Genomic DNA, 26,544 nt, shown 5'->3' with positions numbered 1-26,544 from the left:
CCTTGCTAGTGTTAAACATGTCAGCATAGGTATATTATCTTCTGCCCACCTCGGTGCGCTCTTCCTTACCCTATCCTAAGCTTTCACATGAAATATTTTGGTGCTGTTGCACTGTATTTTCTAGAACAGCTCATATCTTAGTGACAGGATATTCCTACCCTCACTCTCCCCCTTTCAATTTCCCCATAGTCCAATATTTGTCCAGTAAAACCTTTCAATAAGACATACTGACAAAATATATAGCCACTATCAAATTTAGCTTTTTTTAAAAGCTGCTCCCAAGTATAAGTCTTATCATTACCATCATCTTCTACCAGAAAGTTGGATTATTTTTTTTTTTTTTCTAAAATCTTTTCTAAAAATTTTGTCTGAGCCAGACATTTGAACTGAGTCTTTTCAACCCTTTGATTTACACAGTTCCAGTCAAGGGAGCTTAGATTCAGATACTAAACAGTGGAGCACTGTTCATGATTGAACTTGAAAAAAAGATGGACCCCAAAATGTGAAGGCAAAATGGATCTCTAGATTAGCTTGATACTGGTTATTCTGTGTAGTACCTTGACATTTCAACTTTACTAGCAGACAACTCTCCCATTTATATTGCACTTTGACAAATATACGAAGCATTCAGTGATGTATTTGTCCTTTGCATATGTGATACATTCCAGCCAAGGCTGATCAATTCAGTTAGGACAAAATGACAACAAAAATCATAGTTCTCTAAAGATTGCCACACCAAGACCATTTCTGATACCTGATGAGATAAGCATCCTCTTACAATCAACGTGATCTGCTTATTAAGCACCAACAAGAACCACTGACAGCATAAGTTTTATGCATAGCTCTTTCTCTGCTTACAGTATATTGTTGGTCAAATCTTTGCCGTACGTCTCTATACAATGTAGAACATGATACTTACCTGCCAGGTAAATAACTTCAGGGATCCAGCACAAAACTAAACCTAAGCTAGGTATAATAGAAAGGAGACCAAGATCCATTATTTCACTCATATTGGCCACTGATGAGCCAAAAGATGTGAACATCAATTTAAGTAACAACCAAAGGCTTGTATGAACTCACATGCTTAAGATCTCTTCACGCTTTTCTGACCAATTCCATCTCTCTCAAAGTACTCTCACCACTTATCTTATTTGCGGATAACAAAGCATCTAATATTCATGTAAATACAATTCTACTACAGACTAATATCTATAGTATGCACAATGGTATTTAAATAATTTCATCTGTATATCTCTGGTCAAGAATCGGTATTTTACAAAATTGATCCAAGTAACATCTTTATGCTTTTTCTGTATAGCACTTTGACAATCCAATTCCACTACCAAACTCCTTCACATTTTTTGCAGTTTCCTTCACAAACATATGAAGGAAGCTGTTATTGTTCCTTACAGCCTCACATAAAAAAAACACTTAAGCTAGAATCAACAAGCCTGTTTAATACCCACTGTTGCACATCCTCTATCACACTTTTCTCCCTTCTGGTAGCTGAAACTTTTTTCAACTAGAATTGCCTAAGTTTAAATAGTTAAATGCTCAGTAGAGTATACATTTCAAATAGTCAGTATGAAGTGCACATGGTAGTGCAGCACTTACGGGGTTAAACAAACAGCAGAGCGCATAGGCAGTCTTCTATGGTTATCTTCATTAGGGAAACCTCTAAAACACAGCACTGGATTCGTTTCATCACCTTTGGGAGCTGCAGTGGTGTTGAAGTGAAGGCACACTCTGTATGGATTTGTATGTGGACAGCAAAGAGGGAGAGGGGAAAGTGGAGTAGGGAGGATCACCAGATCATAGGAAATCCTGCTGAATAAAGTGTGAGAATCAGGCAAGATCTTCCATGGGTCTCTTCCCACTGCTATCCTAAGAGCAGTTTCAAAGCCTGAGGCAGCAAACAACAGGACTATGGCTAACGAAGTTCGTTCACATTTGTAACACTGGCCCTAATCTGTCTGAAAGTGCGGTAAATTAACAGCTTGCTCTGGCATTTCAGCAAGCACAGAAAGCAACTGCAAGCAGCAACTGCTACTACAGCAGCTGCCACAAGGACCAGAAGAAAAGTGAGCAGCTGTCAGGTGGGCCTTAGGCCTGCAAGCATACGCTGATGATGAGATTCTGTCCCTCACATGGTGCTTACTCTAAGAAGCAACTTTTGTGCAGCATCTGTTTTTAGGACAGAAGGCAGCAAGAGATGTGAGATTGTCTTACATAATCAATGTTAAAGATAAAACTTTTCAGAAGCAACTAGTAATTCCACACATCCTTTTTCACTCTAGAAGGGGTCAGTAGTCTGACTGGATGTGTAGAAACTGGAATATGCCTGAAGGGGTTTCTCCGCCCCCCCCCAGGAATTATCAGCTGACTGCAGCAGGAGTTTGGCTCATACGCAAGTTCCTTCACTCTTAAGTGCTGTTTATGAAAATACACACAAAACAGGAGCAAAAAGCGAACCAAAGGTCTATGTGAAACAACAGCTGTCGGTAATCCAAGTAGCAAAGATGCACATGAATGTTAAACTGATCCCTTACTAAGAGTTACTCCATATTAGTCATTTTCAATACAAGAAAAGGCAAGCAACAAGAATACAAAGAGCTATAGTTTTCTAACAGAAGACTCAAGGCCCATGTTTTCCAAGGTTCACATCATTTTTCTGCAGGCATTTCTTTAATGCAATGCTTGCTAATCCACCTCCAGACACTCAAAGCACTTCACTCAAATTCAAAGCTTGCCACAGTCTACCCTTTCTTTATGAGTCATTAGCAGAGCCTTCCCATCTTACTCGATCAGACCAAGTAAAACATCTCTAGAAGTACAGTGGAATGCAGGCATATGAAGGACATGCCTATTCTTGACTACTTGTCTTCAGTGACACAATTAAGAGATCAGTAGTTATTGTTAAGCACACTATATTTTTCTCACTTCCAATCAGTTTGAACTGATGTTCAAATAGCTAGCTGGGGAGCAGGGGTGTTGTAGGAGAGAATGTGGCATAACTCTGTTTCAGGTAGCTTAAGACCTGCCTTCATGTTTTCCCCCAAAAATGTCTAGTAGCTTTTTCTAACCAGCTCCTGTCTAGACTCTTTGTATCAATCCCACCATACCACAGACCCTCAGATCAGACTCCGATATTTCAACTACAGTCATTTCCTGATCTCTGCTCTGCTTCCAACACAAATTAACTCTGCTTCCTGATTCTCCTGAAATTACACAATGCTGTTGGTGTTGGCATCCGCATAATTTACAGTGAATATTTTACTTCCTCCCCCAAATAAATATTAGAAGTTTAAAGGAAAAACTATTTTTTCTCTAGATAATCAGTTTATTTTTAAATAATTCATTTAAATATATTATTTTAGAACTTCTTTAAATATTAAAACACAAAAGCTTATGGATTTACAGGACTTATTACTATCCTTCTAGAAGATTTGCTGACATTGAATGAAGTTACATTGCACCATTCATTTTTGATCTCAAATGTCTTTACTGCTATACACAGCATGACACAGTTAAGTTTAACTGCTCAATTTTTTTTTATTTTTTTTTTTTTTTAACTGTAACTTTCAGAGTTTGAGCTTTATTAAGTCAGGCAGTCCCTCAGGCTTTTTTTTTTTTTTTTTTTTTTTTATGATATTTGACATAAGCTAGAATAACTAATAGGGCAGTGAACACTGCCATCATGTGTGTTATGAGCAAACAATCATACATGGGGTTTACCAAGAATCAGTTCTTACTTGCTTAAGATATCATGGGCCTTCCCTCCTCCGATGTTGCCATAGAAACTTCAAATTATGTCTATAGGGGAACAGAAAAAAGGTTTCCTAAGGTATGGATGAAGTAGCTCCATGGAAACAAGCCCTGACTATCAGAGGAAATGAACGGAGGGGGGTTGTGTGGGAAGACATCAAGATGATCATCATCTAAATATGTAAAACAAAAGCCATGCAAACTAGGCAAGCTGTCATTCAAGTACCTGCCTACTTCATGACTGACATTGAGACCTAATGGTGTAAGAACTCCTGGCATACTTGAGATCCGGTGTCAGCCAGTGATTCCAGTGCCCACAGGCACTGGAGGTGCACAAATATCTGTCTATATGCTTATTATCCAAGCTAAGAAAGGTTAGGAGAGGTCCATAAATTCACACACACACACACAACTTCTCAACCTCACAAATCTGCAAGCCTGCTCTGAAAGAAAAATACAGAGAGGTTTCTGGTAAATTTCCATCCCGCTTGTCTACAAATATCACCAGATGAGACACTTTCGAAAAAGATGGTATTTGTTCATTGAGGGGACAGTGGAGTGCAGACTCTGAATCAGGCACCATCTCATGTAAAAAACAGCAAGAAGCCTTCTGGAAATACCCACTTTCTTCACAAGACAGAAAACTAAACCATAGCAATGCATATTATTGTTGGATTGTGCTCTAGTCACTGAGGCTAAGTGTCTGTTACCCTAAACATCTAAAAGTCTGATGCAGTTACCTTGAGCTCCCTCTGTAGTACTCTGAGGTAAACACATGCTGTTATTTCATGGTGAAATGAGCTTTTAAAATAGTTCAGAAGCCTAGAGCAAAATGATTCTTAATCAGCACATGCTAGTCCACTAACCTCAAATTATTTAATGCTGGTTATTTGAAACTATCTGAGCAGCTTGTTATCTGCACCTCCACTCCCTAGCTGCAAAATAAGAACATTATCTCAGCCAATACCCAATTCATTCATTAAGCATTGATGAGGGTAAGTAAAGCATAGGAAACATTCAAACAGATATGGTAGTGTCTCAAATTGTTCCGGGGGGGGAAATCAGTTTTTCCAGCATCTGGCTGCTTTGTCACTGATTAGAGAAGAAACATTTTGTGCAAGGTTACAAAAGGTACAGAGTTACAGTCTCAGCCTTTTTCTCAGTTTTTTTTCCCCATTCCGTTTCCCTTCTCCATTCTCTCTCAGATTATATTTACCTGAAAAGAACTTTGTCTTCAAACGCTGTTTTAGAAACATCCAGCTATAGTTCACAACACTGAACTTGTGAAATATTGTGAAACCACACACAATCACAGCTCATGGCTGGACAGGCTACACACACAGCACTCTCAGAAGCTATTCCATTTTTCATGAAGTTAATGCGATGCAAGACTTTTCTCTAATAAGACCAGAATTCAAAGCCACTCACAATGCCCTGCCCTGTCCTTGGCTTTCCAAACACTCCGATTTCATGTTTTTGCAACCTTACACCACAACTCTCAAGCTTCTTCCTGTCCTGCTCAATTTCACATTCCCCCCACTGTTTGCCAAAACCTAACTCGCATAACACTTCCCTTATAAAATTCCCCTCTCTTAAAGGCTCAGGAATAGCCTTACTTGTCTATCTTTCACCAAATCCAGTTGAAGCCATCTCTCCAGCCCTTATAATGGGAATGCTATTTACAGCTGGAAAATTCTGCTTTCTCCACTGCAGAATGTTAAATCAAACCTATGGGAAAAAAGGCATCACAAAAGGCAAATTGCAGTTCACTGGAACAGAACCATCAAAACTCAAATATTATTTTAAACGGGTCTCTTTGGAGCTCAGAATTGGTTTTCACCATATGCTTATGAAGAGGGTCAAAGCTGAGCGTTGGGCAAAAGGCTAGCATTATTACAGCAAGAACTAGACTCAAAGTAAATTTACAACTTTAAGTCATTAATTTCTGGGGCCTTCTGTTTCATTCAGACAAACATTTTTAATAAGGAGTTGGTGAAATGAACAGGAACAGATACATAAACCAAGAAAATAAATTTTAAGTAAACACCTTCCAAATAAAACTATGCTATGTACAGCTTCAATAGACACCTGTACTCCTCTAATAACCACTCACATCTCAAAAGCACAAACAAACCTTGCTTATCTTGGACTGCCAATCATACAGCTACACGGGTTGTATAAACAAGCATAAGACATATCAGTGTTGTACAGACTGAAGCTGAAAAACATTCTCAGTTCTTGTGGCAAGGAGAGAAGCACAATTGCCAATTAACAGAAGTTAAAGAAACATTTTCTACAACTTTTAAGTTGTGAGCATCTCCCAAATTCATCTCATCAGAGCTGCTTTTTCCCAGCACAAGCAGCATCATCAAGCAGTTCTTCTACAAAGTTTAAGTCAGAAACACTAGGAAAACAGATGCAATTTGTTAATTTGTTTACCTAACAGTTTTCTTTCCAGCAAGACACTGAGATGCATCTAAATATTAGAACTGACATTTTACACCTAGACCAACTGCATATCCACAGTCATGAAAATTAATGAGTTGACCAATATTTCAAGTAAGCATTTTCACCCAGCATCATTAACAAGATATGTGCCATACAAATAGATTTTTGGGGGAAGGAGTCCTACTTTGAACCAGCTCAATCTGTTGAATAGATGCTTAACTGCAACCTACTGACAGTTGCCCTACAGAATGACAAAAGGAAGGAGGACCGATGGGAACTGTACTGGCTACCATACTAGTTTGAAAGTGTTTCAAAGACAGCTTGGTTTTATAAGGATATGCACTTCAGTAGCGCTGTCCAGAACATAGCAGAGTCACGTATCTGGAAATAAGCTGCAAAGCATGGAAGATAAGAGCTTCTGCCTCACACACAAACACATTTCTGGTGGGGAAGTAGGACAGCAGAAAAGCCAGAAAAAAGTAAGGGCATGGCATGAACAGCCTGCCTGAAATCCAGGAACTTAACAGAACAGGAAGAGTGAGGTAACTCTTTTGTCTGTTTTTGTAAAGACAAAGTAGGAAGATTAGATTCTAGCTAATTTAAGGTTTCGGAATACAACTTACAGGATTGGAAAGCGTTGAACATAAAAGTGCTACAGCAATGGTAAAGGCTTCACAGGTCATTCATTCGTTCCAGTGCCTATCATCACTAGAATTTCTCAGAGTTTTGCCCCTACAGCAGCCTTTTTATTCCTTTATCAGGGAAGACCTTAAGAATACCAGCACACATTTGCTAATTTATACAGCTTTAATGCACATGTTTGCAAGAAGACTTGGGTCTGACTTCATGGAATACAAGCTGCCCCTCAGCTCCAAATGGACTTCATGCAAGACTCTGTGTTTTCTTTGGATCACAAATTAAATGGTTTTCTTCTATGGAAATGTTTTACTTCTCTTGGCAAAGAAAAATTGTAGTAAAGTAATCAGTGAGACACCAACGAGAGAACAAGACAGATACATACCTGCAGAAGCGCCTCACACAGACTACATTACACAGGTTATTTCACTGGCTGCATCCACTCTAGTAAGCAGCACAGGTGAAAAGAGCTCTGAAAACAGTTGGTACTGAGGACCTGACAACATTCCAAATGCAAATTTTTTTTTTCCCTCAATCTGTTTTTGTGGATTGAATGCACTTCAATGGTAAGGAGTACATCTTACAATTTAGCTTCATCTGAAAGCAATCCAGGCTATGTAAATAGCATGCTCTGTGATGCACACCGAGTCAGATTGGAAGTTTGGATTCAAAAATATATTTCTGATCCACACTAAAATACTCATGTAGAAGCATCCATTTACTGGGGTGCAATAAGTGGATTGGGATATCTGCCTGGGTGCTGCTTTAATTCAGAAGCAAGCCACCCACATGGACAACACGTGGTCAAAATATCCCAAGTAGCAATGACTAAAAATACCAGTAGGATGTCACAGGGGTGTTTCATTTTGTTGTCTTTTAAATTTGGTTTGCATTGAAGACCTGATGAAGCTGTCCAGCCCGTGTCATAAAGCTAATGCTCCATTTTATTCACAAGGAGGTATAAGTTTTTTTTTTTTTTAACATGTGTCACAGCCTCAGTTACACCTGAGAAAACTGTGCACACACCTGTAGTCCTAAACTTACAGGGAATTTACATTGCAGATCTCCCTGGTGAAACATTTCAGGTTCTTTGGCTTGTCTGAACTTTACCTACCAATTCCTTTCCATTTTTCCCAGAACTTACAATACTCAAGCCATTAAGTGGCTTTAAACAGCCAAGAATAAGACAACAGCTAAAGAAGTACTGCTTACTCTGCCCCAATCCTCAGCATAGAATATTCTTCTCCCAAGTATTTATGCCTAGCCCGTTCTGAAAATTTAAGATATTAAGAAGGTGCTTATGTTGTCTATGTAGAAGTAAATCTTCACAAATGTAAAATTCAGTATATAGTGCAACACTCAGGGGCTAAGCATTGGAGGGGGCCTCGGGCAAGATGCTATCTTCAAATAACATCTACCAGTATTTTCTATGGAAAGAAATATATACACAAAATTTTTTTCCTCCCAGTCTCAAAAGTACAGAATTTGTATCCCTTAACTGCATCTTCCAGCCAATACTATGACAGCTGAAACCCACCCAAGTGCCCAATGGTAAATTCCCTATTTTCTTCCAAATTCATAATTTTGTTACTCATATTCCTTGCTAGCATTACAATTCAAGTGTTCCCATAATGGGAGAATATGACTTTATAGCCTGTTTGTAGCATCTCAGTTGCAGAATTATATCCGTTATCATGATGAAGATAGCAGTTTAGAACTACAGGCAGTTGGACATTGTCCACAGTTTTGCAGTAACTTAAGCAAAATTCAAACCAAAAAAGCAGCCATCGTTCAGGGGTGCCTTTCTAACAGATTTACTACTACCACTGAACAGAATTACCTTGACGGACTACTTGAGTGTTTATTTGTTCTACTCTTAAGTAATCTTCTCTAAACTGCCTACATTATGTTCTCTCCCTCTTTCCCTCCTCAAATCACTTCATTACTTCTATTTTAGTCTGATACTGATGCATTAACTTGGATCTTTTGTTGCTCAGCATATAGAAGCTGAGCTCTGCCCCTTTTAGTGGGGGCCTTTTGCTTTTTTTAATGGGATCCCTCCTTAATCCAAAACACTCAAGTAGGTGTAGGAGTTCCTGACTTCATTTCCTCCTCAGATAAGAGTTCCAGTAAAACAGAAAAATCAGCTGAATTAAACCCTTAAGAAAAAAAATACCATCTCAGGAATTCTGCTTATGATCCAAAGGTGCTAAAGAAAGGAACAACATACAGTAACAATTAACAAGTTATTCAGAGCTTTACTAGCAAACACACAGATGGCACACAGACAGTCAAATGCTACACATACATTTTATGACATTTTGGAAGCAGCACATTAGGATTTGAATACACCAAGCTGTTACTCAGAGCAGCCATCAACAAAACTCTACCCCATTTATTTTCATATTTAAACACATATGCAGCACATATCTTTGAGCATGCTCATAGTAAAACTATTAACATGGATTTGCTATGTTGCTGTGATTTGTTTTCTTCTCCCTCTTGAGTCTGGAGGGAGCCAGAAGCCAATGGAAAAAGAAAAGCAATACATAAACCCATGAAAAGGATACCTAAAGGAACAGACCCCTTCAGAAGCTTTTCTTAGTCCCAGCTCATGGAAGCAGTCACTGAAGTGACCTTTAGCTGCCTCTGCCAACTTGTCAAAGTTCTTATGGACACAAGCCCAAGCATCTTGTACTTTATCCACCACAGAGGTTAAAGACAAGATGTTCTTTGCTGTTATCATGCTTACCAGCCCATGCAGCAAATGAACATGCCCAATTCCCATTTTTAAAACAGCTTCAAATAATTTCTGGCAGTTTTGCAATCAGCTAAACTACTTCATCAGAATCCTGCTCCATTGCATCAATACGCCATAAGATTCATGAGTACTGTTACACAAGATACTAAAATATGCTTATTAAGTGAAAGCCATTTCACAGGTTTTATAAATAGCGGGGTTTTTTTTTAAAACTGAGGAAGCAGAGCTGGTAGTCTTACAGCTGCCACAGCAGCAAGGGATAGGACAGACATACGAATTTGTGAATTTTCTTAAGCAATCTTGTGTTGCAAAAAAAAACCCCCAGAAGCATCTGCTCTGAACACAGTGCAGAACTGTGCAGAATCATCCAGCCACTCACCAACATCCATCTTCAGAAGGGCATAACCCAGGAGATGGTGACTCCCAGATTGCTGCTATAAACCCTAGCCTACACTGAGCTAACTTCAGCTCTCTTTCAGAGTTACACCAGAGATCAGAGAGACTCAGTTACTCCTAATAGTCCCTTTAATCATAAATTACATGTTCTTATATAAAAGTTCCATCACATTGCAAAGAGGGCAAGAGAAAACGCTCTCTTGCCGACAGGACTTACAGGTTTTGGCCTCAAGCAATCTCATTTTCTGTTTACCCTTCAGGATGAAGAGATGTCTCCAGAGAGTGAAGGGCATTAGTAAGCAGATCATTTCAGCAATAATTACACTTGACATTTAAATTATAGCCCAGGATAATTTCATTTAAGCCTTCACTGAGTACCGGGGGGGGGGGGGGGGGGGGGGGGGGGGGAATCAATAAACATCACAGAAGAACGACAGGCCTTAAACTCCTTAGATTCCTACACTTTGTAAGAGAGTCATCAATGGTGGAAAGGGAAGCTACAAAGCTAGCCTAAAACCCTTGCTTGCAGAACTCAATTGCCACTTAAAAACAGGCAGATTAAACCAGCCACTGCACAATCTCACAGTAACAAGTGGATAAAAACTAATCTGCAATTAGAAATAAACAGAGCAACAGTGAATGTGCCCTATTTGGGTGAGGAGTGGTTTTCAAGGGCCTGGAATTTGAGCCACAGTACTTAGTGACATCAGCTTTAGCAAAAGGGTCTTCACAACATGTTTTAAACATCCAAGAAGTTTCTTCTGTTGCCCTTATAGTGCTGAGGTCCACAGCCACTTTAACCCTTCTACTCCATAGTATTTAAACTCAGAGTATTCAATAGTGTTTAGAGATATCTCAAGCCATCTCCCTTTTGACATCCAAATTTAAAAAGCTTTGTTTAGTGTTGATTGACATTTCAACAAGCCAAGTAAAAGGAGATAGCCAGCTTGGGAACAGCACTAGACCTGTTTAAAAAAGAATTTTGCCCTCAATGGCAATGCCAGCAGAAAGTAAAACCAAAGAACTTATTCTCTGGAAGGCTCCTCTTACATGCATTTTGTTCTTCACACCCAGTGAAATACTGTCAAGTAATGCCACCTGGCCTACTCTGTTCAGTCTCAGTTTCTGCCATTACCAGCCAAAGGAAACGAATGAATGAAAAGATGTGGCCACATAAAAGCACAGACTTGCAGTGACATGGACAGCCCTGCAGGACCACGTTAAAAAGCAAATCACTCCAGGCAAAAGTTCTTAGCTGGCATAAAGTGGAGCAGCTCTATTGATTTCCATAGAGCTGCATCAGCTAGTATTGAGCAGTGGGGAGCTTGGCTTTGTGTCCCCCAGCTGCAATCCATATCATCTGTGCTCTGGCACCAAACATACTTCACTGAAAAAGACAACAGTTTGGCATATAAACTAATATTGAGATTAGAATGCTAATTTTTTATTTCCTGCTCCAGTTAAGTTTCCTGTTCCCCAGAAAATTTCTCATGTCTGTTTCCCCATCACATATACAGGGATAAAATCTACACGTGAACAACGCTGTTATTTGTGCAGCATTAGAGCCAAGGAGCTCCTGTAGATGCTAGGGGCCCACATCTTTAAATTTGAACTACTCAAAGATAGGCCCTTCCTTAAAGATACATTAAGAGATAAAAAGCTTACCTACACAAATAGTAAACATACAGCTGGCCTGATCTGCTTACTCTAGCCATAATATTGCAAGGGCTTGGAAAGGGAGCACAAACATCCCTGAGCTAAGCTCTTGTTAGCTCAGGGGCAGCACTTAAGTGCAGATGGAGATAGAGCATTTCCAGATCTGAGACGCCCATATAGCACTGCACACAGAGCTCAGAAGCAGCCAAGAAACATGAGTATCAAGTGATCTCCTAGCAGGGCAGAGGCTGAAACATTGCCGGTCCGGAAGAGCAGACTGCCTCACAGAAGTTCAAAGTTAAAAGCTTTAGGGACACTGACCCATTTTGCTCTCTTCCAGCTTTGATAAGTGACGGATCCAATAGAGTTGCCTTTGTACCCCAAAGTCTCATTAAAATAAAATCAGGAGCTTCTCTCAGACTACCAAGGTAGCCCAGAGCCTCTGTATACACCAGTCACATTTTTTTCCCTTTCTCTCCCTTGTCACAAAAGGGGAAAGTAAGTCTTTCAACAATAATTAGATTCTCCCCCCCTCTATCTAGCCTGGATCCCCAAAGCTTTCTCTGGCAAAGGGAAGGAAGAGCAGATGTTCAGTTCAGATGAGATTAAAGACAAATGTTACCTATTGGTTTCCCTATCCTGTAAAAGAAAGCAGAGAGATTAAAATGAAAGTCAAGGAAAAAGATCTCACAAATTTGGTAACTGATTCTATAGTTTAAAACAAAACAAACCAAAACAAAACCCCCACAATCATAGGTAACTGGCCAACTTTGCCACCAAGTGGAAAATGTGGCAGAACCAAGCAACTTGGCTACAAAAATTCCCTTGGCCTAAGGAACTTGGGTTTCCAGCGCACTGATTTTATCTTGCCAACCACTCATAAGACACTGAAACCAAAGTGTAAAATACTGGTTAATTATTGGGTACCCCAGAGCCAGGAAAAGCTAAATATTAGAAGGGAGAACAACACTGGCAGAAGAAAGAAAAGTCAGGAAGAATAGAGGAGAAATTGATAAACTAGGCTAGAATAAAAAGTTTATATGTATACCTCTTGGCTGGATGACAGCTGCAGTGACTCATGATAAAACATCACACAGCCAACAGAGTTGTTTAAAGAGGTCTCCAGAGTGTGAAGCATGGAATAACAGGATAAAAATGAACCAAGACAATTATGTGCATGTTTCTTTCCATCATAACACAGCTGAACTTGAGGGTGAAAAGGTAGGCAAGGGGTGTGGGTTGAGGCACAAAGAAGGATTAGGGCCATTTCGTAAAAACCAAAAAAACCCCAAATAAACAAACAAAAAAAAACCTAAAAAAAAACCCCAAAACCACCACCAACAACCCAAAAACCAGTTTGTGATTTCCAGCCCGGTGATCAGAAACAGATTATTCTGTAATCATTTCCCAGCACAAAGGGTGGAACCGATTACGGAAAGAAGCCATCTTTCCCATGCCTTTTATTAGGGCTACACTAGTCATAACCATGGAAAACATCACAGCAAACAATCACATAGACATAATGAACAAGCCACTGATTTTCTCCATCCTGCTGACCCACTTTTCCAGGTGTCCTGTTTCAAGACCATTTTTTAGCAGAGCATCTGTAAGTCCTAAGCATGATCACTGACGTGGCATTATCAGGAATCCGTCTTAAAACCTTCTCTACAGCAAGACTGCTGGTAAACCTGCCTGGGTTGGCTTGGGGTTTTGAGCACACTACTGTCACCAGGCTATTCATTTTTATCTCTACTAATCCAATTAACCTCTTGCTCTTCAGTCAAGAAGTTAGGCCCTTCTAGTATTTATGCTCTGAAGACTCAGGATGGCATTACAGCATACCCAAGTTCTGTTCCCATTTTACTGAAAGTTCAGAATTCACAATAAGACAGGTAAGAATTACTAAACTGACTTTTTTGTGAGCATGTCACAGCAAGTTTATGAAAATCACCTATAGGCATTTTTAACATTTTAAATGCTTAAGAACCCTACAAGGGAAGTGACCCAAGAGAGTCCACAAACAAAAGTGCACATACTGCAAAGAGAATGTAGTTCTGGACACCTTAATGTGAAGCTACAAGGAGTTACAAGTCATTTATGAGCAATGGCCACAAAGTTCTATCAAAAAAAGGAGAATCCCCAAGTTATTTTCAAAACTTGACCTTTATACATGCCTGACATTATACAAATTACTTGCTCTCTCTTTCCACCCATTTCCTCACCTGTAGAGGAGAGAAAGTATAAAAAACATTGAGGCCATAAGATGTAAGAAGTGCTAGGGCAAAGCATCATCACTGAAAGGCAATAGCTAATCCAGGCCAAGCCTAACAGAGCTCTCATTTCTCTGCCTGGAATTTAAGGTTGCAAGATTAAAACTAGCAACACAAAATGGGTTTGCATCTAGCAGGCAAATACAGACCAAACAGATTGAAAATGTGAGAAAAGGTGTGCCTGACTTCAGAGAAAGGACAGCTGAAGAGACAGGAACTAAAATTGAGCAAAGGAAGAGAACACACAACAGGCAGACAGGGGCCAGGCGATAGAAGTAGCATTTCTCATTTCTGTTTGCCATAAATACATCACTTAAGTCTCTCAGCAGAAGAGGAGGAAATCTGCATGAGGCTTGCCTTCCTTGGATGAATTTGTCAGTATGTCTTATTCCCTTAGAGTTGCATTTAACAATAAAAGTTTTCAGAGCAACCTAGGACTTGCTTCTGATTGTTTCTCTGCTTGCAGTAATTACTGGGCACAGAGCTATGTTTAGAATCACAGATACTCTGTGCATCTCATCACACCAACTTTACAGTGCCAGGTCTCACCCTGCCTAAGCTCTACCAAAAACACACTAGTAAGCACACCTCATCACATGTAGCTTAGACGTTGTGGGTTGTATGACAAAATGCTAGCTGGACGCAACTTTCCCAGAATCATACCATACAAAATGTCATGCAAACTTGGGGTGCAAGGCACTGGTATTCAAAGTATGCATCCAAGAATACCCTTAATAGTATCATGCAAGTAAAAAAGTGGATTGTGCTCTTTGATATGTACATATCAACATCAGACTTGATCAAGCTGTTTTCATAGCCAGACAACGTTTACAGTGGTGCATCCACAGATGCCATAGGAGCAGTACTCACTTTGTGTACCTTGAAATGCAAATCCTCCTTTAAAACTTGAAAACGCTCGACCAACAGATCTGCATCTGTAAATCACAACATAGTAATACCTGTATCCTGATCAGCAACCTCAAGGCTTAAATAATAATTCAGATTGAGAAGGTGTGAATTTAAGATAGAGGATCACTGTCTCTAACTCTCCACAAGAACATTTTAAAATACATGATAAATTCATGTCTTGTTCCATGCGTGACTAGTCACTGATGTAAAGCCAGTTCTCTATTTTCTTGAGGGTAGTGGCATGTTTTAAGGAAATCTACTATACTACAAACATAACAGTAGTTAAGCAGATGTTTCCAACAGGAACTGTTTTCAGGACACAGCACATCTCCCTGCATTTTAAAAAGCTTATGACAAATACATGCATATTTGCACATGATGCTTTGAGATATCTTTGAAGGCCATCTTCCTAGCCCTTTGTCATGCTAGATGCTGTTATGTGGGCTGTTTCACATATAGTCTAGAAGAAGCTGCCTTTTTGCAAAGTCATTTATTTGAACTTGCACTCTCCCTTATAATAGTTAGTTGTACTGTGGTAGTTTCTAGAAACTGCAATCCAAGGTCACAGCTGGGTGCCTTGCATATAGATAATTGCAGGTATAGAAGTAACTGCTCCAAGGAACTTCAGATGGAATAAATACACTTTGCCCATCTTCCTTCCTTTCTAGTACTTAAAAACATTCTGCCAGCAAACACTGCAAGCTGAAAGATCACAAATAATTTTGGTAAAAAAAAAACAATAACAACCAACCAAACAAACAAACAAAAAAACCCCAAAAAACCAACATTAACCCAACAGTGCTCTCTCCTGGGACTCAGGCCTCAGCCAACTAGTAAGTCATTAGCTGGACTCTGCAGTTTCACCTCAATCTCAGCAGTGCACCAGAGCTGCCCCTTGATTAATCTTCTATTTCAACACAGATTATCTGTTAATGTTTGAGGTTGGTTGTCCTCTTCCCCTGCCACAGAGTTAATTAAAAATGTAAGAAAGAGTAACACAGTTCCAAGAGTGAGTTTCTCCTGTGGTATCATCAAATAACCTAATTTATACATTGGGACCCGCAAGCATGCCAATTCTGTTCTTCCTGACCCCCCACTGCAGATTTTCACGAGAGCTGCTTAGAATAAATACCTTATTCCTTAAGTAAGAATTGGAATAGAGAAAACATGTGGCTATACTGCAGTTGTCAGGCCTGCCAGCTAGGCACGGTTACTGTAAATGACCTAGTTAGAAATGGAAATGCAAGAGAAATCTGCAGAAATCTCACACTCAATCAGCACTACAGCCTGCAACAGCACACTGACCCTTTAGTTCCATTTCCTTATCCAGCTGTACTCTGTCCTACCAAAAGCAAACATCCCTCTGAATGGCACAAACAGTTTCAGGACCTGAACTACCTGGTTAGTTTAGCATTAGACAAGCAAGGCACAGGGGGATTTGCATCCTCCTTCCCTGTACATGCTCTGTTCCACATTTTATACAATTAACTTGAAAACCAAGCCTGTCAGATCAGGTAAACCGTTCTTTTTTGGATGGGTTCCCTCCTTGCTTAAGGGGGCAGGAGGGCAGCAAGGTTCTACAGCTTGCGGGTCTCTGCCCTTTCTACTGCATCACGTGTCACAGCAATAAGCGTCACACCACAGGCAGAGACAACAGCTTGTTCTTTCACATTAGCTTCTCTTATAAGACATAAGGGCTGAAGACAGTCATAGTTATCTCCAAATAGCATTTCCAATCCCTCCTCCTTCCAATGTAGTACACATAGGACACAAGCAGCACTACGATCCATTCATCTCACAAGGAAGAGGTGGTGAAAAAATGCAGGGCAACTGTTCAGAATTTGGGTTTATGTTGTAGAAAAGCCTAACACACCACAGCACAAAACACGGGAGCTACAAGGCTAGAACACAGCATGGTCATTCTCCTCTATTACTCCTGCCTCATCTGCAAAAAAGGCAAGATGTGCTACAGCCAGATCTGAAACACCTCTATCCCCACCCCCACATTTTTTCTTGTCAGCAGCAGATACAGACACATGGCCAGAAACATGACATTTTCAATCCCTCACAGGAATCACTCCATTTTAAACTATTTTAGAAAGCAAAGTATCATCATCCTTATAAAAGCCCAATTCCTTGCTGTCCATCTTGCCAAACACCCAAGGGAAGAGGAGAGGGTAGAAAAAGGATGCAGAAAGATGTAGGCATGTGTGAGAAGTGCTGGAAATAGCATAAAGCTGATAACAGAAATAAGACTGTGGATCAACAGGAACTGGATAGGCTGCAGAACAGCACAGCTGAAAAGCATGACACCTATTCTTGGTTTAGAGACAGGAGGCACTACATAGGACACCACCCATATTTTGGCAATCTTATAGTGGTAGAATGCCACATTTTGATTATACAGCATACATCTTCAGTGGCTCAAGAAACCCCACAGCAACATTAGTGTAGCACCCCACAGCAGCAGGGAAATGTTTACAAATCCACAGCACTGCTGTGCAAGGCTGACAAGCAACAGAAACAATAACAGAGTGATTCTCTGAAATTGAACAACATCAGCAGGCTCTGCCACAGGCAACAGGGCTACCATTTTGTTTCACATCAAGTTTTCAAACCAAACCCCATAACCAGACATGGGAATGGCATACCAAGTGCTCTCAAAGTATTCAAAGCTAAGTAAAAGGGTCCAGGACATGTGAGGTCACGGAGGCAGTCATTAGTATAGTTACCACAAGCAAGAGAAGAGACTGTGTCTGAAAGAAGCAAACCTAAGCAGTCTGGAGGACAGCAGAGGAAAGGAAAAACTGTAGTGTTAGTCTAGAAGCAATAACAACTCTAGTCTACTGCTTAAGTTGTTCATCTGGTTCCCATTACAGCTATAGAACATTTTTCTATTTCTTCTGTATTTATCATTTTACAACATCCTCTAGGGTGATGCTGGCATCCTCCTTGCCAGAGGCTGAGGGCCAGCACAGCTCACACTCATTCAACAGTATTTCAACACTCAGATACCAACAAAATCAACACCAGCATACCCATAAAATGGCTGACCTTAAATGACCTACTTACTGTCCCCTCCAGAAGTCTACAGTGGAGCAGGGACAGAACTCATGCCTCCAAGCGTCCTATGCTAGCTCTCTAACCAACCTGTCATTATATCTTTAAATAGAAGTTTAAAAATATAGAACTTACTGCTCATCTGCCATCCAAGAACAGCAGGCTTGATCCTGCCTTTCATGAATAGCTAGACTGCAGACAAACCCAAGGCCTTCAAAAGACCAGGGACAGTTAGTTTCACACTTGTTAATTTGTACATATGAAATGCAATGAAATTCACCATATGCACACCTGATCCAGTTGAACTTGCATATTGTCTGACTTAATCTCCTATAAGGAAGTAAGATATTTCAGAGACTAGAAAACTGAAACTATGCCTTTAACTTCACCCTGCACCTGTATCCCCAATAAACACTTATCAGAGCATGGAAGCACAGGAGAGTGATTTGCATTTCATTACCATAGAAACTTATTGCAGTATGCAACTCTGTTCTGAGACCTGAGATCTCTGTATTTCCAGAATAGACTACTAATAAACTTGCCTACCACAGCCCTTTGCATTAAGTAGCTTGGGACAGACATGAAGTGCATAGGGCAAGTGAGCATCAATATGTAGTATCAGGAGAACATATACATAGCTCACAGGTTGACACAACTGCAGCATGCATGACAAATGTGACAATAGGAAAAGTGGGGCAGCACCTTGCTCTGCAACACACAAGAGCAATGCATATAGAAGCATTTACTAAGCACGATGCACTAAAAGAACATGCTAACCACAGGCATGCCAGACAAACACATTGCCAAAGATACAGTGTTATAATCGGCAATTTCATTTTTTGGATCAAAAAATAAAACATGCCATGAAAGCACATCAAAATATGACTGTGTTCCTTAGGTCAGGTAAGACTATGCTTTGTCCCTTCTCTTGTCCTACAGTGCCTTTTACTATTGATGTTTCAAGTCACTGCTCATCCCCAAATCAATTTAAGATTCTTCCTTAACCAAGAGCCCAGAACTCCAGGACCTCATCCTTTATGGTATAAATCAAATTTGGTTCAAGAGAAAAGCTTGGCTTTAGAAGTCTGTTTGCAAAAAAAAAACCCAAACAAACAAAGAGTTGAGTGTGAATAGTCATAGTTACATGAAATAAGACATTTAGAAGGCATTCATGTAATTAAAGAGCAACAGATGCTTTAGAAATAGTAAACAGTAGTTCTATGTAGAATTGAACAAGTTCTCAAACTCACTGCTCAAATTCATCTCTGATACAGGCACATTACAGTCTAACTACAAGCATAGTATTTCCCAGACAGCCAACTATAAATTCTTTGTCTTTTATAAATGGAAACTTCATCGAAAGTTTAGCCAAATGCACAATAAGATTATTCCCTGTCAGGTGTTGCGCTTTACTTGCTTCATTTTCTTCCTGGGAATGATAGTCTCCTCCAAGATTCAGAATATTTTCAAGATGCAAGGTAATCAGAATCATGCGTATTCTGCCCTTTGGCAGCATGCACGGCCTTTCCATAAATACCTCTTCACTCTAGAAATCATTTGTTATACATGGTACGTATTCCAGCTTGTACTGATCATCGAGGTCAAAAAAACACTCTTGCTTCTCAACTGAATAAGCAGAATCCTTTTTCCTTTGTGAAATTTAAATAAGAGACACTTTAAGCCAACAGTAAGGCATGGTGTTTGAAGGGGGGGAGGGGTGACTTAAAGCCCGTACACTCCCAAGAAGTTTACCATTTCCCACCTCTCTTCAAGGTTCTTCTCCCCACTGCTGTCACATACAGACATTTCTATGCCATTGCACAGGCCTCCCTTTTCCTCTTAGCCCAATAATTTATGCCACCATCTCTCCCAAGACTTCACCAGCACTCCGTTTCACAGCTGGGACACGGGCTAGGTCCAATGGCAGATGCAATTGACTGTTGTTGCCCCAGGGTAACAGTACTAATGGCTGACAACAGGATTCTCCCTTTTCCATAGCAAGGGCCATGTCAAAAATGGAGAAACTCTACCAGACATTTCTTCAGGACACATGGATTATTCCAAGGTAGCCAGGGAATGTTACCTACAGCAATATTTTGTACTTAAGTAGTGCACATTCTTAGCTGCTGCTGACCCTCAAGAGCATCGTTAAGGCAAAGTTCTAATTGTGTTCCCTCCTAAGATTCTTTTGCCTAGGACCCCTTGATCTTTGGCTTCCTAGCAAGTAATTGATAAATTGCCAGATGAATTTGAGTAATAAACACCTACATTCACAAAAGAAAACTGATGCTATAAAGTGCTAAGAGACCACGTTCTTTCCAGGAGAGGCCAAAGATTGAAGTATTCACTCCCCTGCTTCCATGCTTAAGGAGTAAAAAGGCAACAGGAGCTTCAAGCCTTAAGCTTTTGGTTTTCCAAGACCTGAGCTCCAGTCTTGTCACTAGTATTCACTGAATATGGTTTGCAAAGGAAAAGAAACAAGAACGATTCAGAGGTCATCTAATCCAGATAAAGCAAGATCCAAATCACAGTCATTCTTTAATATAAGAAAAGTCATAATTCTGTAACAAATCTCTTATTTAACATTTACCCAATTGTTTCAGGCTTCTTATATGGGCAAGGTCAAAAGCAGACAATGGTAACAGCACCTGATCTCTCCATATGGACCTTAAACTTCTTTTCCCCTATTTGCTTCAGGACATTTTCATGAAACATGCACACAAGCACAATGAATTTTATATCACATGATACAACATTTTGTTATTAGATAAATGAAAGACAAGCAGATCAGCTCTGGTCACAAACCATAGTATTCTTTCATTCTGGTTTACATGCTTGCAATTGCTATAAGCAACAGGACACGAAGTAGCTGTGAAGACTAAACAAAAACAAAAAAAAGGGGGAATGCTTCCGAGACCTTAAGTCAGACTTTCACCTGCTTTTTTCTTTCTGTTTGACATTTGTATCAGAATTCCAGTGGCTTATGAAGTTTGCCATATCTGCATTCACTCTATACATGTAAACATACAGGGCCAACAGTTTATAAATGTTCTCTGTCAAACATTCAGAGGATCACAACCAGCTAACAACCAAGATTAACAGTGTCATCTTTTATTTAAGGCCTAATGCCTGCTTCTGAGAAGGATCACTATTAATAAGATTAGGTGCGTATACATTTTATGAGCTGAGTGTATTCACAGAATAATCAATGTGTGGTCAAAATCCTCGCCTAGCTCAGCCCACGCTCCAGCCAAGGATTTCTGGCAACTCTGTTCTTTTACTGCACTAAGTAATGCCTCCTGCCATATGTATAGGTGTATATATATGAATTATATAAGACATTCAAGGAGCCTTGTTTAAGTTCATTCTAAAGGCACATAGACAACTAGCTATGAAAAGTGTGGTCAGACTGATATTAATTTGTTGCAATAGTTTTTCTGACAACTCAAATGAGAAGGCTAGACTAACATGCTGTGCTCACTAGCCTACTAACTCACATTTAGCATGCTATTTCCAAGGCAATCGCTTAAGTGTGCAAGCCAGGAATGCGTTGACAGAGCTAAAAGCTCTTTTTCAAAAGGAAAAAAAAAAAAAAAGAAAAAAAGGAACTAAGAAATTAGAGGAAAAAACCCCACTGAATTACGAGCTATGAGAACAGAGCAAAAAGCTTGCTTTTAAAATTGAAGCACTGTCTGCACAAGTGTTTTGCAATATCCAGGAGGTCCACAAAATACTATGTTATTATGTATACAGTTATTTGAACACAGCATCCTTCCTGCGTGAAAAGACACATGCCTTCTATTCTTGCATGGTGTGTAGTATTTTAATACTGTGACTCTAAAAGACCTGTCTCGAAGACATTTAAATCTTGTGAAATCAAACAAGTGAAGAGTAACGGAATTTCTTATCGCTCCAAAAATACAAGCTGATCTTTCCCATCACAGCCTTTTCAACAGTCCATGTTAATAGCTTTACTATTGACTTGCAGTAACTTCAGTGCTTCAAATAGGGAACATAGCTGACAAGACGATGAAAGTCCCCTCATAGACACCTCCAGAGAGGACAGTACAACCGTGTCCTCAAAGACTTGTACTTTTTATTCCATGCTAAGAGACAAGCACCATCATGTACCTGCCTGGCTTCCCACCGACCATCAAAACCCAGTGCCTACAGTATTGCCACCGACTCCCGGCTGGAAGGGGAACAAGAGTAAGGCTGTCTTACCTGGCTCTGCTTGGAGGGACACTCATTCATCAGCCAGCCAGCGCCTCACAGCAGCATGCCCGGGTCAGACGCCGCCGTGCCAAGAGGGGAAGATCCCATTCCGGAGAGGCGGGATGCAGGCTTGGGAGGCGGGGACCCTTCAATGCGAGCCGGACACCAGCTCCGGAGATGGAAGGTCAGTCTGACAGCCGGCAAAGCGAAGAGAGAGCTGCTCCACTCCTCTCATACTGTAGCACATCTCTCGCTGCCAAGTGCACACACTGCCTGCACAGGAGCTGTGCGCCGTGTTAACCCTCTTCTGGCTGCAGGGCAGGAAGCAGGAGCTCTCTTAAGGCATCTTTCCTTTCCCTGTGCTTTCCAATCCATCCCCTCAGAGCCACTCCTGGAGAAACCACTCTTCCACATCAGGTGGAATTTTGCAACGTAATCTAAAAGAGAGATTTAAAGGAATGACAAGAAGCTGCCAAACCAACAACCCCCCCAAAAAAGAGCTGCAGACGTGGAAGGTACAAACAAAACCCATTATCAGCAGAGCAAGGGTCTGCTATGGAAAGAGGGTGCCTACTGAATCCCACATTGTTACCAAACACACAGTGCTGGAGGTGGAAAGAAAGCCGCCTCAATCCTACAGTGGAGTGGTCCAAATATTTATACTTCCTCCATTTACAGACGGATTTAGAGAGGGTCAGAGGTTTTGTGCATCTGTCCCCACCATCTGCAGCAATACAGTTCTTGGGGAGTTTAAGTATTTATTTGTTCCCAGAGTCAGAGAGGTTAGGGCACTAGGGTTATATATACCAGACAAGAGTGATATACAGAAGACACACGTACTGAGCTAGAGCAGGTTAATGGGTAATCAGGTTTGTTCAGCATTAAGCCACTTTGAGTAGAGAATACCACTCCTCTCTGTCAAAACAAGCTCACAGCTTTGATGTGATCCTCTCTTCCTGACCATGATTACACTGCTTTTGCACATTGTCTTAATTCAGTGACCACAGACTAAGTTTTCCTTCCTTAAAAACATGCCCTAGGGATTTGGACACCAAGATTGCATTAACAGCAATCAAGTCAAAATCCATCATGTAGCCTGAGACCGATATCTGGGCCTACTTTTTACCACAGTTCAGTACGGCACCTAAGACTTCCAGTTCTGACAGAAACACTAGATACCATTCTGCGGTTGACAAGTCTCAGGGGACAGACTGACTTGTACAATGCATGTCAGAGAAAGCTGGTGGACTGGTTTTTAGCAGGTTGACGTGACCCACCCTAATCAGAGAAAGAAAAAACTGAAAGGAGCAGCACATTTCACCAAAGACGTTTAGTCAGAACCAAACACACACTGCAAATAGACCGTGGTCAGAGAAACAAGATGTAGCTTCGAGCACATGGTGTAGGCAGCAGATTACCAAAAAACCTCCACAAAACAAACCCCAGCCATCTCCAACACCCTTCCCCCACCCAAGACAGTCTAATTCAGGGCTTCTTCTATACCATTTGTTCTCAACACAAACCTCAGCCTTCCTATCGTAGTTTTAAGTCAGACATTGGCAAACTTGTGTTTGTTCTTTAATTCCTGTGAGGGCATGTGACTGGGTGCAATCACATTTTGCAAGGATGTGAAAGACTGTAGCCAAAGAGCAAGTAGTCTTGTAGAGAACAACCTTATCAAGCATAAAGGAGCATCGCAGCAGCCAGACAAAACCACAGTCAGGGACTAAAGGTTTGTCTACACTGCAGTACAGATATCCAGGTTATCTTGGATAGCAGATGCAATCTAAACAGAGACAGAGCAGCAGGGTGCATTAGCCTATTCAGCATGACCCACACTGTGCTGCTAGAGTACTTGGCTCATGTACACAGTAGCATGTACAGAGCAAGTAAAAGCAAAAACTGACATCTCCCAATTCCTTCAAGTGGAAAAGGCAGTCTTCCCTAATTCCCAGTAGGAAAGTCTCCCTTCACAGAGGGTACAACTTACACATTGTTCTGATCTAATACAGAATAGCAGCATTATACGTGCTAAGATGCACCACTGCTATGATTACCACTGGGTTGTAGCAACATTTATATACGTGGTAGCAGTTAACAAGCAACACAGCCACCTCACAACGACTTCAGTTAACTGCTTTTCTCTAGATGTTAAGCAAGAAGATTTGCTCAAAGAACTTCTTCCTGCAAGTTTGCCTTCTCTTGGGAGCACAGCCAGCGTTTAAGCCCATCACAGCATAAAGTACTAGCAGTCCACAAAATATCACCCCATCCCTTGACCTTTTACTGAGGAAACTGTTTTGCCTACATTCCTTGCTACATACAAGTGAGCACAGAGCCAAAAGCCACTGCTCGTCAGCTAACCAGGTATCCCCAAGTAAAGCACTGTTCACTGTGCTCTGTAGGCTGACAGCACAAGTAAAATGAGCACTGGTCTGTCTGCAAGAGACCATGCAGACATACTGCAAACTTCACATTGTAATCAGTGTCTTGGGTTAGTCTACCCAGAGTGGAAGAAAAAAAATTCTGTGCCCAGAAGCCAAAATTTACAGAGATACAGCCATTATTCAAAATACAGCCCTTACTCAAACAAGTTTTGATATGTTAAGGTTATCTTCATCTCTCTTGTTTTGAGTGCTCATCTATAAAAAGCAAAGCTGACCCTTTCTAAAAGCCTACTCCTTCATGCATCCCCTGATGGCTCAGCAAAGCATCCTTGAAGACAGACCTGTCAAGGCACAACTTAAAATATTCTTAGAATGACAAAAGTGACACAGGGATTTGCATAGGAGCTGAGATGGTGAGTTTTTGAAAGGTAAAAAAATACGGTAATACTACCAAAAAGCATGCTTCCTGTGCTTACAGTAATTGTGCAATAGGACATCAGGTTTCCACCTGCCTATTTTCAGATCTAAATCTGTTCCCTTGGGAAGAGAAAAGATTTGTGACCCTGCAGCCAACTCTACCATTTTACCTCCCACAGGCTCTAATCTCCCTTCTGCAAGCAGGGAGTCAGCACAAAGCTAACCCAGTGCTTCTGAGAATGGAATTTGACCTCAAAGACTTGTGGATATTGATAAGCGGCAAAAGAAAAGCAGTTTTACAAACAAGAAATAAAACACTTAAAATAGCCCACCTAGACATGGGATTAAGTCTGACTGCACAACAGGTTTCTATTTATTCCCCCAAATATGAAGTCTTCTGCTAAGACTTTACTCAAGGTAACATACAATGAAATGTATTTCATTTTTGCCAAACATTCGGTTTCTGACAAAAATCAGTCAAATGCTGCTTTTTTACTACACAAATACAGTTCTTGTTCCACCCCACTCCCCCCCGCCCCCTGAGTGGGCACAGACAGCACCTCTCCTAGAGAAATCAACCACAGAACTAGACTTTGCACTTATGTGCAAAAGTCTAAGCACTTCCCTGCTTTCAAAACATTACAGTAGTACCCCTTCAAAGCAGAAGTACACCATCCCATAAAGAGAAAGAAAAGAAAAAGATGGGCAGACATGGGATTAGAACTTAGGACCAAAACCCTATCCACACTAGAGAACTCCTTCAGTTATCCCATTGCTTTGCTTTTGAAGACAGCATTAGTTTAGGACCACATGTTCATTTCTGTCCTGAACCAAGTAGAGAAAGCAGCTGGAAGCTCAGCACTGCAAGTACAACTCCTAAATCATTCACAACTCCAATTGGCTCCATCCAGCTAGGAACTGCTGTGACTAGCTTTTACTTTTTCAGCTGCCAATGAGAAAGAAAAGCCAAAAAAAGACCTCATTCTTCATTTGCAAGTCCTTAGGGGAGACCTGAAGGAAAGTGAAATTTGGCCCTTCCGTTCCAACATAAAATACAACAGTGGAATTTATTGCCCCTCCCGCCACCCATAAATTTGAATGCAAACCAGTTCACCAGTGAACTGGAAGAAGGAGAAAGGAAAGCAGACTACTTAAATCATATGAAGTCACTCAGATCCCATGCTCCAGCTGCTTTATGCAACACCAGAAGCTGCTCAATTTCTTCTTGAATTTCCTGTCTTTAAGAGGTCACTAGACATCTATTCAGTTCCCTTGGGCATTCTGCAGGATTGTTCCCCACTGGAGATTGATAGAATATGTAATCCAGTGTTTGGGAGAGGCTAATGTGAAATGGCACAGCCAAAGATGGATTCACCTTCTCTCTTAGGAAACAACAGTGAACTCAGATACGTCTCTTAGAAAATGTTTCAGCAAAAAGCTCTCTGTTTGCTAGCCCACATTATGGAAGTTTAAACTATTCAAACACCCTTACCAGAAAAAAAAGATTGGTCAGCCGATCGCAAGGTTGCATTTACAATTTGTCAACTAATAAATACTATACAAACATAAAAGGAGTTCCTTCAGGAAATGGGTTCTTTTTCTGAGATACAGTGCTTCTATCAAA

General features: G+C 40.6%; 1 protein-coding gene across 3 annotated transcripts in view; it reads right to left on the bottom strand.

Moving 5' to 3' along the window:
* GRAMD1B (GRAM domain containing 1B) overlaps nucleotides 1–22,654 on the bottom strand; it is a 144,156-nt gene extending 121,502 nt beyond the window's left edge. The window contains exon 1 of one of the 3 annotated variants that reach the window (XM_030023664.1): nucleotides 22,126–22,654. Coding sequence is in view for 1 of the 3 variants with exons in the window: in XM_030023654.1 (XP_029879514.1) it covers nucleotides 22,126–22,151 (26 nt within the window). In the remaining 2 variants the exon portion in view is untranslated. The remainder of the gene's footprint in view (nucleotides 1–22,125) is intronic. The other 2 variants (XM_030023663.2, XM_030023654.1) reach the window with 2 other exon arrangements.
* Between the last annotated feature and the right edge of the window lie 3,890 nt (nucleotides 22,655–26,544).

This window comes from Aquila chrysaetos, chromosome 8 (assembly GCF_900496995.4).
Source record: "Aquila chrysaetos chrysaetos chromosome 8, bAquChr1.4, whole genome shotgun sequence".
Classification (NCBI taxonomy): domain Eukaryota; kingdom Metazoa; phylum Chordata; class Aves; order Accipitriformes; family Accipitridae; genus Aquila; species Aquila chrysaetos.
Note: the sequence above shows the minus strand (reverse complement) of the source record. Positions and strands in the feature narration are given on the sequence as shown.